This window comes from Piliocolobus tephrosceles, chromosome 14, assembly GCF_002776525.5.
Source record: "Piliocolobus tephrosceles isolate RC106 chromosome 14, ASM277652v3, whole genome shotgun sequence".
NCBI classification, from domain to species: Eukaryota; Metazoa; Chordata; class Mammalia; order Primates; family Cercopithecidae; genus Piliocolobus; species Piliocolobus tephrosceles.
Window position 1 is genome coordinate 103,023,227 of NC_045447.1, and position 16,175 is coordinate 103,039,401.

The following is a 16,175-nucleotide window of genomic DNA, read 5'->3' on the forward strand; positions in this document are numbered from 1 at the left end:
AAATAAATAAATAAATAAATAAATAAATAAATAAATAAATAAATAAATAAATAAAATAAAAAATAAAATATGGCATACTGAATAAATAATGTTCATGTGGGAGCCAGGAGCTGGGTAAGCCTTGCCTTTAAACTACTCTGTGACTATAAAAATAAAGAAAGCACTTTTGGAACTAATAACACTTCACTTGTCAGTATCATAAAGAGTATTGCCCAATGGCCGGTCACGGTGACTCATGCCTGTAATCCCAGCACTTTGGGAGGACGAGGCAGGTGGTGGGTGGATCATGAGGTCAGGAGTTCAAGACCAGCTTGGCCAAGACGGTGAAACCCCGTCTCTACTAAAAGTACAAAAATTAACCAGGCATGGTGGCGGGCGCCTGTAATCCCAGCTACTCAGGAGGCTGAGACAGGGAATTGCTTAAACCCAGGAGGCGGAGGTTGCAGTGAGGCGAGATCACCCACTGCACTCCAGCCTGGGCGACAGAGCGAGACTCCGTCTCAAAAAAAAAAAAAAAAGAGTATTGCCCAGCTGAACTTTGCTCCCACCAGTTCAGTAGTTACTTATTTCTACCTAAGCATTCACCTTCCAATTTTACACAAGTATTTAGGATTGCGAAAAAATTCATTACATTTGAGAGCTACTTCCCCCAAATTATAAAATGAGTCAGTGCTTTTAGTTTCACGTGACAAAAAAAAAAAAAAAAAATTTAAACAGGTTTTACTTTAAAGTTAAAAATTGCTAAAAGTTACCACTGCAACATGTAATTAAAACTGCTGAACATGGATTTGCATGCAAGGTATATAAAAACAGTAAAAAGTATTTTTACTTAAAAATTATAAGACATAAAAATGTACATTTTGCTTATGAATAAAAACAGTCATAAAATTAAATAAAAGTAAACAGTTTAATTTTAAAAACATTGTAAAAATTAATCCTGCAAAGAAAACTCTGTGTGTAAACATATTAACTAAACTCAAAAAGGTATTTTATGGTTTTTTTTCTGTAAGTTGAACACTAAAATAAAGGCACCACAAGATTTTCTTAAAATGCTCATCCACTATTTAGCAAAACTTGTCAAGCGTTATAAAGGGTATGTAAAAATCTCACTTCATAGTCAAATTGGTTAAAATTAAATAAAATTATCCATAAGGCTTTATTACAATTAGGGTTAACATTACAAACAAACCAATGCAAGGGTAAAATTCAACTTTCTCTCTTAAACAGAATTTTCATGTAATAGAAAAGGCTAAAAAATGGGTTTTGCTTTTCCAGATTGTTAACTCATCATTTTGGCAAAACAAAACAAAACAAACGAACAAAAAACAACTTATGGTAATCTAAAATTCTATTTCATAATATCAAGCGTTTTAAATTTTAAACATATTTAACAGCCTTCCCAAAATCAAACTTTAGTCTCAAGGTTGTCTTTCCCAACCCCTAGCTTTTGGGTGCTGTGCAGGACCCCCGAACCATCCGAAAAAGAAGTAAACAGGATTATTTAGCAACATAAGATCGCCAAAATATATGTCTGATAGGTTATATTTTAGGGAATAATACTAACATATGTTCCAAAACTGTATACAGTGTCTAAGGTTCTCCTGTCTAAATATGTACTATTAATCATAATTAAAGTTGTTATGTTGGGTTATTGTAAATCACAAAAATGACCACATTTCGTTGTCAATTGCATTTCTAACTGTATCCAAACTGGACATCTTGTTATATATAGATAGCTGTTATTTTGTTTTAATTCTCTTCAAAACATGGTTTATATTGAAGCTGGGGAACTTTAACAAGTGCTCTCAAATGCAAGTTATTCACAACAACAACAACAAAACGCAGAGAACTCATGAAAAGCTAAAATGTTTATAAATATCAAGCAAAACAAAGGTTAATAAAATGGACTAAACTAATAGAAAACAAAAACAAATTTTTATCTTTTGTTTAGAACACTGCTAACCTTTATCTTATTTTTCAGAGTCAAGAAAACTTGTCTTAAGCTAGCTGCCGCCTTTAACAACCAAGTATACGCCTGTAAATTGAATGTGAAGCGTTTCTCTGCCTAGTTCCTCTAGAATTTGAAAACTGGTTATAAGTATTCTTAAATTACAACAATATAGTTGTTTGTATCAGTGCATTTTCTTTTGTAACAGAACACAATTGGAAAACCTGGTTATTTTACCAAGGCTTTGACTGGAATGGTGCACTTTCCTTTAAGGAATCAAACTTGACTTATGAAGCCAAGAAATCCCTTGGAAACTGGCCTCATATTTTGTGTACACAGTCGCTGTACAGGGTTTGTGATCTGTGGTAAGTAAAGACTGTAACTTTCCGACAGGCCAGGAACCCCAAGTTATCTTAAAACCTCAAGAGGAGAGGAATTCACCCAACTTACAGGTATTTAATGGTACAAATCCATGGCTGGGCTTGGGTTTAACAAGTCTTATCTCAAATTCCTTTTATAAAATAAAGTTCCATCAAAACCCATTTAAAAGGCCTATGTAGCAAATAATTATTCTTGATGCACTGTATACAAATAATAAAGCCAAGTATAATAAAGCAAACCAGTCCTACCATGATTTGTCTTTTAATAAAAATGGGAAACTGAAGAGTGAAAATTATGTTTAGAAAACTACAGCACACTTGTTAAATTCTAGTCTTCCCTAATGTTTTTCGATTTTTATTATTCCCTAGAGTTTAAATTATATCTGTTACAGAAATCAACTCTTGGATACATCGCAGTTAAGTCAAAGCCTAAAGAGCTGAGACAGCAACCTCTAACACCCCTGGAAAACGTCCTATCAATGTAAAAAAATGAAATCTTAAGCCGAAAATCATAAAACGTAAGTAACTAAGTGAAAATTACTCATCTTAGTCTCATCCTTACCTCCCCAAATACTTCTTGTCATTTCTACCTCTCCTTTTAAGCCAAATATTAAAACTTTTTTAATGGAAATTATACTACTATGCCACCCTTGAAGGAATTGCTTTACTCCCTCTACTATTTGCAGTAGGACTATATACTGTAGCACCCTCAGGGTGGAATATCAGACAGAGAATCTCAATTACTGTAGCATTTTGCTTAATTATTATCCTCATAGCAGGAATAACAGTTACTAACAGAAAATAACACATGGGTCTTTCCAAACATGCACCTCTGCCTGTCATTAGGAAAGAAATGTTACTTCTGTCTCAACCAATTGGGCCTTACAAAAAAAACTCTGCTGAAAAGGCTAGGACTGTTTTCACCCTGCCTAATTAACTTTTTTCAAAAAATTTTAACCCACAGAATCATGGCCACTTTGCAGACAACTACCCAAAAACATCTACAGACGGTGTTGCTTCTGCAGTCAATCCAAGACCAAAAAACTCTCTGCCCACACCATCAGCAGGAAGTAGCCAGAAAGAACACATCACCCCTTGTCCTTTTATAACTATAGGGTCTGGAATGACAGAGCAGGAGCACCGTCATACGGGATAAAGACTGCCCCTTTAATTTCCAACTCCCTTTCTAGCCTCATGCATTTCAAGGAAATCACTTCTCTTCTAACTACAAGCAGCCAGAAAGAACAGGCAGTAAAACACAGATAAGACAGCTTGTGCACAGAGGGAGGTGGGGAGAAAGTCTCTTGGGTAACTGCCAAACTTCACCCTCATATGATGGGCACCAGTAAAACAGTGGGCCTTAATAAGCACATTCCTTTCCCTTCAGGTACAATAAGATAGGGAAACTAAAAGTAGACACTGGGGGGGGATATGCCTGCAGCTGCAGAAATATGTATGGGAACAGACACACAACTCTCCCTCCCAGATAAGCACAACGAAGAGACACAGAAGCAGTCTAAGCCTCTGATAAACTCTCCCACCCTGAATCCTTAAAAACTCATAGTCTGTAAGAGAGTGCGGCTTCTGACCTAATTTGGTCAAAAGTCTCTCCCAGGTTTGAAGTAAACCTATTGAGTGTCAAGCCACCCTTCGTGTTTCTCTCCTCTTTCTCTAATTCTTACAGTAGGCACATGTTTAGCAGCTGGTGCTACTGATGGTCAAGCAACTTGGTTCTCTTCTACGTGTCTTGCTGATGATCACATTCACAGGCAGCCTTTCAAGACAGGGAAGGTAGAAACTGACATGCCTCTTAAGGACTAGTCTCAGAAGTGGTATAACATCACTTCAGCCACATTCCACTGGCCAAAGCAAGTCATAAGACGAGACTAAGGGTGAAGAAATAGACTTCCCCTATTTATGGAAAGAGTAGTCAAGTTGCTTTGCAAAGGAGCATGCATATTAGGACAGGAAGTATTTGCTACAATAATTTCAGTTTACCCCAAGGAGGCATGCAGTACTTGAAGCATCTAATTTTGCTATTGCAGATGGTAACAGAAAAAAAGCTACTGTAGTGAATGGTTCTGGTAATGGACTCCTAATCTCTTTCAACTTCCTAAATTTATCAGCAGCTGCAAAGGTATCAGCAGACTGCAAAGCCTTAGCATGCACCAAGTTCCCTCTTAGCCTCTCTCTACTAGCCACATTCGTTTCTGAATTGGTAACAATAAACATTATTTACATCTATGCTTTTTTAGACAACAGTAAAACTTTGCTTTATTTTTAATATATTTTGCATTGTTGTAGTGAATTTATTTTTATTCTTTTATCCAATACATTCTCAACAGTAACCCATTTTCTTCTTGGAGGCAGTGAGGCTTTTGAGATTGCCATTGTCAATCTATTCGTGCTGCCTTGTTGGTGATGTGCAATTTCTCCCTGAAAGCTTTTCGAATTTTCCTTTGTCTTTGATCTTCTTAAATTGCACAATAATCTTTCTGTGGTTATATATTTTTTTATCTATACTGTTCAGAACTCTATAAGCCCTTCCAATCTAAAGTATTTTATCTTTCTTTAAAACTAGGGAATTCACAGCCATTATTTGTACCAGTATTTCCTCCGTTCTGTTTATTTTTTCTCTCCCTTTGGGACTCTTCTTTAATGACAGTTGTCACCTCTACTTCTAGCCTCCATGTCTTTTTACTTCATATTTTCCATCTCTTTATTCCTTCCTAATCCTTTCTGGGGCTGGAATTCAACATAATCTTCTAGTTCAATAATTAGCTCTTCATTTGTATCCACTGTGCATTCAGTTTAGTTATTAAATTTTTTATTTCAACTATTTAGTTTTCAATAACATTTCCATGTGACTTTTCCTTAAGACTTCAGCTACTAAAATCTTTTCAGCTCTTTTATATTTACTACTTATATTCATAGTTGTAAAATAACTTTTAACTAACTACAAAACTAAAAGGCTTTAAAGCATTTGATGAAATACAGTATCTATTTATGATGAAAAATCAGCAAGCTAGGAACAAAAGAATTCTTAAAATGAGAAAGGGCATCTACAATTACAAAGCTGCAGTGATCATCACACTGGCATATTGTTTCTAATCTATTAGTCACATGTAGTTCATAGGTACAGAGGTCAAACATCCAAAATAGGTAAGACCAAGCTAAAATTATGTCAGCAGGACTGAGTTCCCTCTGGAGACTCTAGGGAAGAAATCTATTTCTTTCTTTTTTCCAGCTTCAAAAAGCCACCTGCTGCATTTGCCTCGTGGTCACATTACTCTGACTTCTGTTTTCATCCCAGCTCCTTCACAGACCCTCCTGTCTCCCTCCTCTAAGGTCCCTTGTGATAATATTTGACCACTCTGATAATCCAGGATAATCTCCCTATCTTAAAATCCTTAATTTCATCACATTTGTAAAGCCTCTTTTGTTGTGTAATTGCACATTGCTGTGGTTTGAATGTGTCCCCCAAATTTTGTTGTGTAATTGCACATTGCTGTGGTTTGAATGTGTCCCCCAAATTTCACGTGTTGGAAACGTAATCCCCAAATTCATATGTTTATGAGGTGGGGCCTTTGGGAGGTAATTAAGATTAAAGTCATCAGGGTGGGGCTCCCATGATGGGACTGTGGCTTTATAAGAAGAGGAAGAGACACCTGAGCAGGCTGGCCCTTGCCCTCCCTCCATGGGATGCCCTCCACCATGTTATGATATGGCAGAAGGCCTTCACCAGATGTGGCCCCTCTACCTTTGACTTCCCAGCCTCCAAAATGGTAAGAAATAAACTTCTTTTCTTTGTAAATTACCCAGGCTGTGGTAGTCCTTTATACCAACAGAAAATTGACTAAGACAGACATCTTTGAGGGCCGTTTTCCTGTCTACCACATTCATCCTCCTACATTCACTTCCCACAACTTTCCTTTCCATGACTTTTACACTCTAAGCCAAACCTGTTCTGCATTTTCTGTATGTACCACACTTCCTCACGCCTTCACAACTGCCAATCCTTCTACTGGAAAAGTGCTTGGCCCTCCTGGTTTTCTACCTGTGGAACTCTAAGAGACAGAACAGAATAGTGGGTAAGAGGCCTAACTCTGGAGTCAGACTGCTTGGGCTCAAATATGAGTCTGTCACTTACTAGAGATTTTTGGTAAATTGTTTTGTTTTGTTTTAACCTAGATCTAAATGCCAGATTGTAACAAACACAAGAAATAGAAAAACCAGGGAAACTGCACCACAAGGAAACAATTACACAGATCCAGAATGTGGAATGTTCCACAGGCAAAAATGACCTGGTTTGATGAACTGATGCTAAAAAAGGTGGCAGGGGTGTGTTTGGGGAGGGTGTCTATGTAGGCAGAGGTCGGGGGGTTGTTTAAAGAACACTAAAAGGGACAATAACAAAATGTGGCTGGGTGCGGTGGCTCACGCCTGTAATGCCAGCACTTTGGGAGGTTGAGGTGCCCAGATCATCTGAGGTTGGGAGTTCGAGACCAGCCTGACCAACACAGAGAAACCCCGCCTCTGCTAAAAATACAAAATTAGCTGGATGTGGTGGTGGGCACCTGTAATCCCAGCTACTCAGGAGGCTGAGGCAGGAGAATTGCTTGAACCCAGGAGGCGGAGACTGCAGTGAGCAGAGATCATGCCATTGCACTCCAGCCTGGGCAACAAGAGTGAAACCCCATCTCAAAAAAAAAAAAGAGAGAGACAATAACAAAATGAAAGATGTAGGCCCAAGTTTGAAAGCAGAGTTAAACAAACTAACTGTAAAAAGCTTTGGTGGGGCAGTCAGGCGAATGTGAGTCTAAAACAGCTATCAAAGAGTGTTAAGGACCTCTAAGTGTAATAATGACGTGGTTAAATATTTTTTTAAAAATTTTCCTGAGATGCACACCATAAACACAGAGATACACTGAAAAGTTTTATTCAGGAGTGAACTGACATATCTGAGATCTCTTCAGTAACATTCTAGGAAAAAAAAGTTAAAGGGGAACAGATGAAACATGATTGGCAAATGGAAATTGCTTAAGCTAAATGACTGGAACAAGTCGAGTATCCCTTACCCAAAGCACTTGGGACCAGAAGTGTTTCAGGGTTTTTTGGAATTTGGAATATTGGCATTTTATTTACCAGTTCAGTATCTCTAATTGGAAAATCTGAAATCTGAAGTGCTCCAGTGAGCATATCCTTTGAGCTCGTGTCAGTGTTGTTCAACGTTTTGGACTTTTGGAGCATTTCGGATTTTCAGATTAAGGATGCACAACCTATACGTGGGAGCTGATTATATTATACCATGTGTTTGAAATTTTCACAATGCAGATGGTCCTTGACTTACAATGGTCCAACTTACAATTTTTTTTGACTTGTCAGGATGTAATCCCATTGTAAATTAAGGAGCATCTGTACATTTACTTAAAAATATATCTCCTAGGAAGTTTTATTTCCCTCCAGGTTCTGCCAGAAAATAATTTCCTTGTCCATTTTCCTTAACAGTTTATTCACATTTTTGTCATCATAGTAATTATTATATCTAATTACTCTTATGTTATTATACTGTGCCTAAAATTTACTTCTTGTTGTGTGCTTATGTGCAAGGGATTCTACTATGTGCTAAGCACTGCATGGTGAACAAAACAGACATGGACTCTACACTAGCTTCACAGAGAGTTTTGTTTTGTTTTGAGACTGAGCCTTGCTTTGTCGCCCAGGCTGGAGTGTAGTGGCTCAATCTTAGCTCACTAACAGCGAGTATTTTATATTGCAGATAGGGAGACAAACACCTCCTAAGCAAACATACAATTGCAACAGCGGGAGGGAAGCCAACTGGAGTCGGTGGCAAGAGCATAATGGGGAAATTGAGGAACTTTCTCTAGAGAAGGTAATTAAGGAAGGCCTTTCAGAAAATGAAATCCTTTATCTGAGACCTGAAGGATTCCATCACGTGTGAACGAATGTTTGTGTCTGCTCCTACTCACCAAATCGTGCGTGGAAATTCCAGGCCAGGTGCTGTGGCTCACTCCTGTAATTCTGTTACAGGAAAGGGGTCCAATCTAGATCCCAAGAGAGAATTCTTGGATCTGGTGCAAGAAAGAATTCAGGGTGAGTCCGCAGTGCAAACTGAAAGTTAAGTTTATTAAGAAAGTAAAAGAATAAAAGGATGGCTACTCCACAGACAGAACAGCCAAGGACTGCTGGTTGCCCATTTTTAGAGTTTTTTTTTATGATAAGCTAAACAAGGAGTGGATTATTCTTGCCTCCCCTTTTTGGACCATATAGGGTAACCTCCTGACGTTGCCATAGCATTTGTAAACTGTCATGGCGCTGGTGGGAGTGTAGCAGCGAGGAGGACCAGAGGTCACTCTCCTCGCCATTTTGGTTTTGGTGCGTTTTAGCCCGCTTCTTTACTGCAACCTGTTTTATCAGCAAGGTCTTTATGACCTGTATTTTGTGCTGACCTCCCATTTCATCATGTAACTTAGAATGCCTTAACTGTCTGGGAATGCAGCCCAGTAAGTTTTAGCCTTATCTTACCCAGCTCCTGTTTAAGATGGAGTTGCTCTGGTTCACTTGCCTCTGACAATCCCAGCACTTTGGGATGCCAAGGTGGTCAGATAACGAGGTTAGGAGTTCAAGACCAGCCTGGCCAAAATGGTGAAAACTCATTTCTACTAAAAATACAAAAACTAGCTGGGCGTGGTGGCCGTGGCCTGTAATCCCAGCTGCTCTGGAGGTGGAGGCAGAATGGCTTGAACCTGGGAGGGGGAGGTTGCAGTGAGCCCAGATCACACCACTGCACTCCAGCTTGAGCAACAGAGTGAGACTCTGTCTCCAGGAAAAAAAAAAAAAAGGAATTCCAAACACCCTCTTCCTCCAAGTCATTGTATTAGGAAGTCAGGAGGTGGGGCCTTTGGGAGGTAATCCAGATTAGACCGTCATGAGGATGGGGCCCTCACCATGGAGAACATAAATGTCCTTAGAGGGCCTGTCTCCTCACTTGTTCAGAACCCTGGAGAAGTCCGCGGTCTGCAGCGTGGAAAAGGGTGCCCGGACCTCTCACTTCCAGCCTCTAGTCTGGAGACTTTGTCTAAGTCACCCTGTCTATGTCACTTAGTCACAGCCACCCTGAGCCCACTAGCCTGTATTGCGCTGGAGCATTCCGCATAAAAAGAAATTAATATAAAAATGGCACGTGCTTATGGTGGAAAACGTGAAGAAATACCAAAAAGATTACTTCTAATTCTGTCGCATAAAAATAACCACCACTTACATCTATAAGTTTCTTCCAGTAACTTTTTTATATGAACAAATGCTTTTAAACTAGGGTCAGTATTAAAAGACCAGAAGTAGTTTAACATCATTTTAAATCCCCTTATCCAGGAATTAGCATTGGTATTCTCCGTCGCTGCAGAATGTTATTTTAATCCCTCAAGCTTTCCGTGGCTTGGGTCTGCTCTGGTTTTGAACATTAGGTTAGGCTACAAAAAAAATCCTGGGTCTCTGGCCCATTTCTTTTTTCTTTCTTTTTAGAGACGGGGTCTAGCTCTTGCTCAGGGCTGTCTGGAATTTCTGGGCTTAAGCGAAACTCCACGTGGGCCTCCGGAGTGACTGCGCCGCCACCAAGCCGGCTCCCGCCCTCTCTCTATGCGTGGCTCCCCGGGCTCCATTCTCCACACAGTCGTCTGGGGGACACTAAAAGCCCCTCACCGGCCAGGCCGCAAACTCAGTAAGTGCACGAGGCTGCGGACCGGTCGGCTGCGCAAGGCAGCCCCGGACACAGCCACGACGCGGCCGCCCGGCGCTCCTCCCACCCAGCCGACCGCGCAGCCCCCCTTCCCTCTCATAACGCGGAGCCTTTCTGCCTTTTACTATTTCTCAAAGCGGACCTAGGTTCCTGGCTCGAGCCTGAGGGGATACAAGGCGTCATGAGGGCCGCCATCACCGCGCAAGATCGACAGCTTCCGCTCAAAGCCCTGTGGCCCACGCTTCCGGCCTCGACCGATACGTCATCCACAAACCCCGTGATACCTCGCTCCACCCTCAGGTCCTCCGCCCAAACGGTTCCTCGTCCTGGAACGTTCCACGTTCCTGCGCACGCGCTCTGCGACGCTTAACGTCCAGACTCCGCCCTCCTCTGGCCACGCCCCTGCCCGTCAAGGGCGCTCCCGCCCCCGTGCCGTACCTATTCTCCACTTCTTCCCGCGGGCAACCTCGCAACAGATCTCTGATTGGCTGACCAGGGAAGCGGACTTCGTGAGGCGGGGGCGACGATAGGCTGGCAGCCGGCCGACTTCCGCAGAAGGCGATTGGTCGGCGCTGCTGTCCAATCGGCGGCGGGCTGTCGGATTCAAATCGGGATCGTTGAGACTGCGGTCGTTAGTCTCTGGCTAGTCGTTGTTTTGCTCGGACGTGGACGTGTTGACTGCTGCTCCCGCTTTTCGCGCTCTCTCGTTTCATTTTCGGCAGCGCGCCAGCAGGATGGCCCACAAGCAGATCTACTACTCCGACAAGTACTTCGACGAACACTACGAGTACCGGTGGGCGGCTTTCTCGGACCCCAAGTCGGCTCTCTCAGCTGGGGCCCCCGCGGGCGGGGCCACCAAGGCGTAACAGGGTCGGGTGGGGCCCAGGGTCTGGGGGGCGGAGCCCGAGGGCGAGGGCCGGGGTTTGGGGTCGCGGCCACCTGGTGCCCAGCGTAGTCGGCCATCGTTGGGTGCCTGGCGCGCCCGGCCGATTGGGCCTTTGTTCGGTGTGCGCGGAGGGTGAGGGAAGAGTGGCCACGGGGCCGCGTTTGGTGCCCGGGTAGGAACCGGCGCAACTTGGGGATCCCGGGGTCCTCGGCCACGCGGAGTCACCATCCGGTCACTTTTTCTCGGCCGTGGCAGAAGTAATGAGGCCGTTCAGTAACTGGTCTCAGTTCCAGTTCTTTGAACCAGTCCAGGAAAACCCGTTTGGTGCCGTCCTTTTCCGTTCGCACCGTGTCACACACTTTCCCTGTTTCTGACGAGGTGATGCAACTTTTACTAGTTTGTGGTTTAGAGAGGTAATTTTCATCCGTTAACAGAGAGGAACACACTTCTCTTTTTCTTGTTTTTGAAGTGAGTGGTATAAGAATAAGCTTTGGGGGCGACCCCCCGAAAATGAGCTTGATGGGGATTCGAAAATGTTTACTGGGGATGGTGATTTGGGCCATTATATATTAGCCGCAGTCATACAATTGAGGGCATTATTAAAGGAGTTTCATTTTAAGGCCGTTTAAGAACTTGAGTGGACTTTCGGCATTATTTTGTGCTAGTCTACACTGGCCAAATTTTGGGCTTCGAGGAACTTTTGCGTTTGAGTCCTGAAGCGATGTACCAGAACGTAGTGACTGTAACCGATCAGTACAATTAGACAAATTTTAAATGTCCCTGTCCCCCAATTAAACTAGACTGGGGGAAAGCGGGTAGGGACATTTAAAATTTGTTGTCCTTCTTGTGTGCGGGACACTTCATTTAGGGCGTGGCTTCAGAGACCAGTTAACCCCTTTTTCTTACTAGGTAGTGACTAGAACGCTACGTTCTGGGATACTACCAAGATTTAGGGGAGATAAAGCCCATGCCATCGTTGGCCAAATTGTGACCTTGTTTTCTGTCTGCTGCCCTTGTAGGTTAGATTTCTACGAATGCTATTTAAGGAAGAAAGAACAAAACAGTGGGTGGTTTCTCTTTTTCTCCCCCTCCCTAGTAGCATGGAAGTCTGTTTTCACATAAGGAATACTGAAGATTTCTATGGGTAGTAATAATTGCACCCTTTTGTATTCCTAGCTAGAAAAATACCATGTTTTTCTGGCTGTAGGTAAATTTCAAGTAGATTGTCTTAACTTTATAGTAATAACTATACAGTTCTAATCGTGTAATATGCTGGCACAGTGTTCAATTATGTGACGCTAATCAAGAGCCATATTGAGGATATCCGATAATGAATACAATGTAAACCGTAATAACCTTACTAAAACCTGGAGAATTATTCTGAAATACATCTGGTGCCAAGTGTTTAGGATAAGGATTTAAGAGTTGGTACAAGTTTATTTTAGGGCATAATATTGAAAGTAAGTGAAGCTATTTCTCAGACTTCTTTCGGATGGCAGTAGGTCCATTTTTTAGTTTTAATACACTCAAATGATTTGTGTGTGGTAATGAAAGTTTACATATCTGAAGTGATTTATTTTAATCCAATAAAAATTAGAGCTGGCATTAATTGGCCAAGGCTGGTATTAACCTTTATGAAACAGGATAGTAATTTCCACAGATAATTTTAAAGGGGAAACTAGTGATAATATACTGCTAAGGCATGAGTCTAGGGTGGTTTGTATTAATAGGTAATGGTGCAGCATGCAATGTAAACTTCAAAGGGTAGTATTTATTTTTCCCAGTGTGCAGTTATCTGTATCTTTCTTTGATTTTTCTTAATTGCAAACTTAATTTCCTAGTCCTTTTACGTGAAGGTCTTAATGTTTCTAAGGGCATAACAGTGGGTGCCCCCACCCCTACATCATGGAAGTCTGTTTTCACAGGAGAAAAACTGGTAATTTCTCTGGGCAGGTTTACAAATTAGTAATACTTGCACTATTTTGCTCTTCAACTGAAATAAACGTTAGATTTTGGAAAAATTTTCCTGACGTGTAGTTTGAAAACTCTGTGTGGCAAAATATAGGTAGACTCCTCATATGGGCTTGATGCTACTTAAACAGTTTTCCTTTATAAAGAAACCCTGATGGAGGAGAGCCTGTTTCCGTGTTTATGGAGAAGGGTGGTAACTTCTATCTAAATAACTTGTTGGTAGATTTATGTACTCTAAATTTGAAAGACAAAAGGTACAAAAGCACTACATTTCTCTTTGAGAATAATCAACAATACAGAAGATAGAAATAAGATAACAGGTTATTTGTAGAGGCTTAAAAGTTAGATGTTAAAGCAGCATTTAAAGAATGTGCGTGATAACTGGTAAGAATTACAAAGAACACCATATAGTTCACTGGAATTGGTGAAAACTCTGCAAATTATGGTAGTAAGCCATGACTTGGTGGCCTTAAGGCAATCTAGCAACATAATAGAATTTTTCTGAGGCTCACTTTGCCCTGCAAGTAAATTGGTACTTAACCAACCAGACTAAAATTTAAGTTGATGACAGCTGGGTGCTTATAATGGGTTAGGGGTTCAGTTTACTGCGTCTCAGAAAGTGACAAGATTGCACCTCATTCATTCCCATCCAACTGACTCACAGACATATCTTACACTGGTTAAAAATTTGGGTTGGTGGTTATGGATGGTTCAGTATAAAACTGTTGCTGCTACTGGAGATGGTAAATATGGGGCTGAGAATTGTGACTTTTATAAAATCCTTTTTATGGTAATTGAGTAAAAATTCTTACTCAATTTGGGGAAGGAGATTTATCTGGCAAATCTTTGACAGAATGCTTTGGGATACTCTTAATGATACAGATTTGTTTTTGAGAACTCGTACAGTTTAACTTTGAAGGTTATTCCATGCTTGCCTAAGAAACTGAACAATGTAAGTTTTGGATATAGGTCAGTAAGTTAATTGGAAAACTGTGAGGTTGCACACAATGTGTATGTGCACTTAGTGGTTTTCTGTTTTTAATTCTGAAGACAGTACTTGAAGTATAAAGCAACTTCTGGAGCATACAAGGACTGGTAGTTACTACAAAGCTAGTGTTGGGAAGAGGAAACCCAAATTAACTGTAACTTACACTTTTTCCTTACATAAAAGTCTAATAATCTGGGACACGGATAACAGCTCTCCAGTCAGGGAGTAGGCTGGGTCCTTACCTCTTGTTGCTTTACCGTTCTCAATTTACTGTTGCTTCTGTGGTCCTAGACTCCTGCTCTGGCTCCTTGATCGTATTAATGTACATTCAACAAGAAGGAGAAAAATAAGAGTTCAGCATGTTCTTTCCCTTTGAGCAAACTTTTCATAATAAGTTACACATTTTCTTTTATCTTGTTGGCTTATGATTTGGAAGCTGGTTAACCATACGCTCAACTTCTATTTTGGGGTTCTATTCCTGAAGAAGATTAAGGCAACTGGTAAGCATTCTCTGGTAAGAGAAAAAGATGAATCCTAAGGAAAATGCCTTCTGCTTTTGGATTGCGCACTCTTAGCTCCCTAATTTGAACATAGGCCATCACATCAGAATTAAAGGTAGTAGAGTGTAATTCTCAATGTTAAAGCAACAGAGTTACTAAAGGTACATGTATAAAGCAACAGTTGTAGAAAAGGCACTGGACTAATACTTGGCTGTATCTTTTAACAGGCATGTTATGTTACCCAGAGAACTTTCCAAACAAGTACCTAAAACTCATCTGATGTCTGAAGAGGAGTGGAGGAGACTTGGTGTCCAACAGAGTCTAGGCTGGGTTCATTACATGATTCATGAGCCAGGTAAGCTTTGCTATATTATAGTAGAGCAGTAATTGTTGAAATACTGGTGGTTATGGTTGTCAAAATTTTAAAAATATCATTGACATCAATTGATATCAAAGTAACTCTTCTGATAAGTTAGTTTTTTTAAATGACTTATTTCTTGACCCTGGAGAGAGATCCAATTTTATGGTAAAATAAAATACCACAGGAGTGAAAGTAACACATTATTCTACTTGGAAAATAATGTAAGAACTAAAAAAAGATATTTTAAAATCTGTATCGTTAACAGTATCCCAAAGCATTTTACCATAAATATATCCTAAGACAAGTGTTCTTTTCTGTGTGTGGAAATTGATTTAATTTAAAGTGATTCGCTCTTCCGCCCTCTTAAAGGATATCTACCACATGAAGTTTAAATGAGGTAATAGCATATGAACTCAAATGTGCTTATGGGTATCTTACGCTATTATGTGGTATTAACAAAAAGTTGTTCAGATATTAAATAGTAAACTCTACTTAAACTTTGTGAGTTTTCTAAAGTAAAACAATGTGGGTTAAATTCTATTTTTGGGTTATCAGTAAATCTAACTTACAGCATTTATAATGTTTTGAACAAAATTTGAAGACATACTATTGAAGTTGAAGTAGGTGGAACTAAAACTATTGTGCTTTCTACTCTGCTGTTAAAGAAAAACATTGCATTGAAAACTCTGAAAGAACTCATCGCTTTCTTGGGATTGAGATACGTAATCCTGTTAGAATTCAGTCCAGATAATACAAAAGCGACTGAATAACTTAAGTGTAGATTTCTGTGCCCCACCTATTGAAACAGAATCTGTGGGGATGAGCATTAGTATGAGATCCTATAGGTGATTTGAAAGAGGTGTTTTTCCCTATAAAGTGGTAATCTTTTTACTTTTTATCTATTTACTGTACAGTAACTTTGAAGTAAAATTCATTTTTGATACGTCAAACCAGTTAATAGTGGACTCAGTTTATTTTATTCTGGCTTAGTTGAGAATGCTTTTGAATTTCTGATGAGTATATGAAAACCATATTAAAATGATTCAAAACATTTTCTTTCCACAGAACCACATATTCTTCTCTTTAGACGACCTCTTCCAAAAGATCAACAAAAATGAAGTTTATCTGGGGATCATCACATCTTTTTCAAATTTAATGTATATGTGTATATAAGGTAGTATTCAGTGAATACTTGAGAAATGTACAAATCTTTCATCCATACCTGTGCATGAGCTGTATTCTTCACAGCAACAAAGCTCAGTTAAATGCAACTGCAAGTAGGTTACTGTAAGATGTTTAAAAGTTCTTCCAGTCAGTTTTTCTCTTAAGTACCTGTTTGACTTTACCTGTTACTTTTGTTCAATAAAGTTTGTATGTTGCATTTA

At 40.2% G+C, this 16,175-nt stretch overlaps 1 protein-coding gene and 1 long non-coding RNA gene across 2 annotated transcripts in view; one reads left to right on the forward strand and one right to left on the reverse strand.

Moving 5' to 3' along the window:
* The window catches only part of LOC111527965, a 92,256-nt gene extending 81,922 nt beyond the window's left edge, over positions 1-10,334 (reverse strand). The window contains exons 1-2 of the long non-coding RNA XR_002726826.2: positions 10,227-10,334; positions 8,319-8,420 (exon numbers count right to left, since the gene is read on the reverse strand). This is a non-coding gene — a long non-coding RNA (uncharacterized LOC111527965). The remainder of the gene's footprint in view (positions 1-8,318; positions 8,421-10,226) is intronic.
* Positions 10,335-10,700: 366 nt separating this feature from the next.
* On the forward strand, positions 10,701-16,175 carry CKS2 (CDC28 protein kinase regulatory subunit 2). Its single transcript, XM_023194567.3, has 3 exons — positions 10,701-10,877; positions 14,657-14,784; positions 15,856-16,175. Exons 1-3 carry the CDS (start codon positions 10,819-10,821, stop codon positions 15,906-15,908), a joined length of 240 nt encoding a protein of 79 aa, XP_023050335.1. The 5' UTR covers positions 10,701-10,818; the 3' UTR covers positions 15,909-16,175.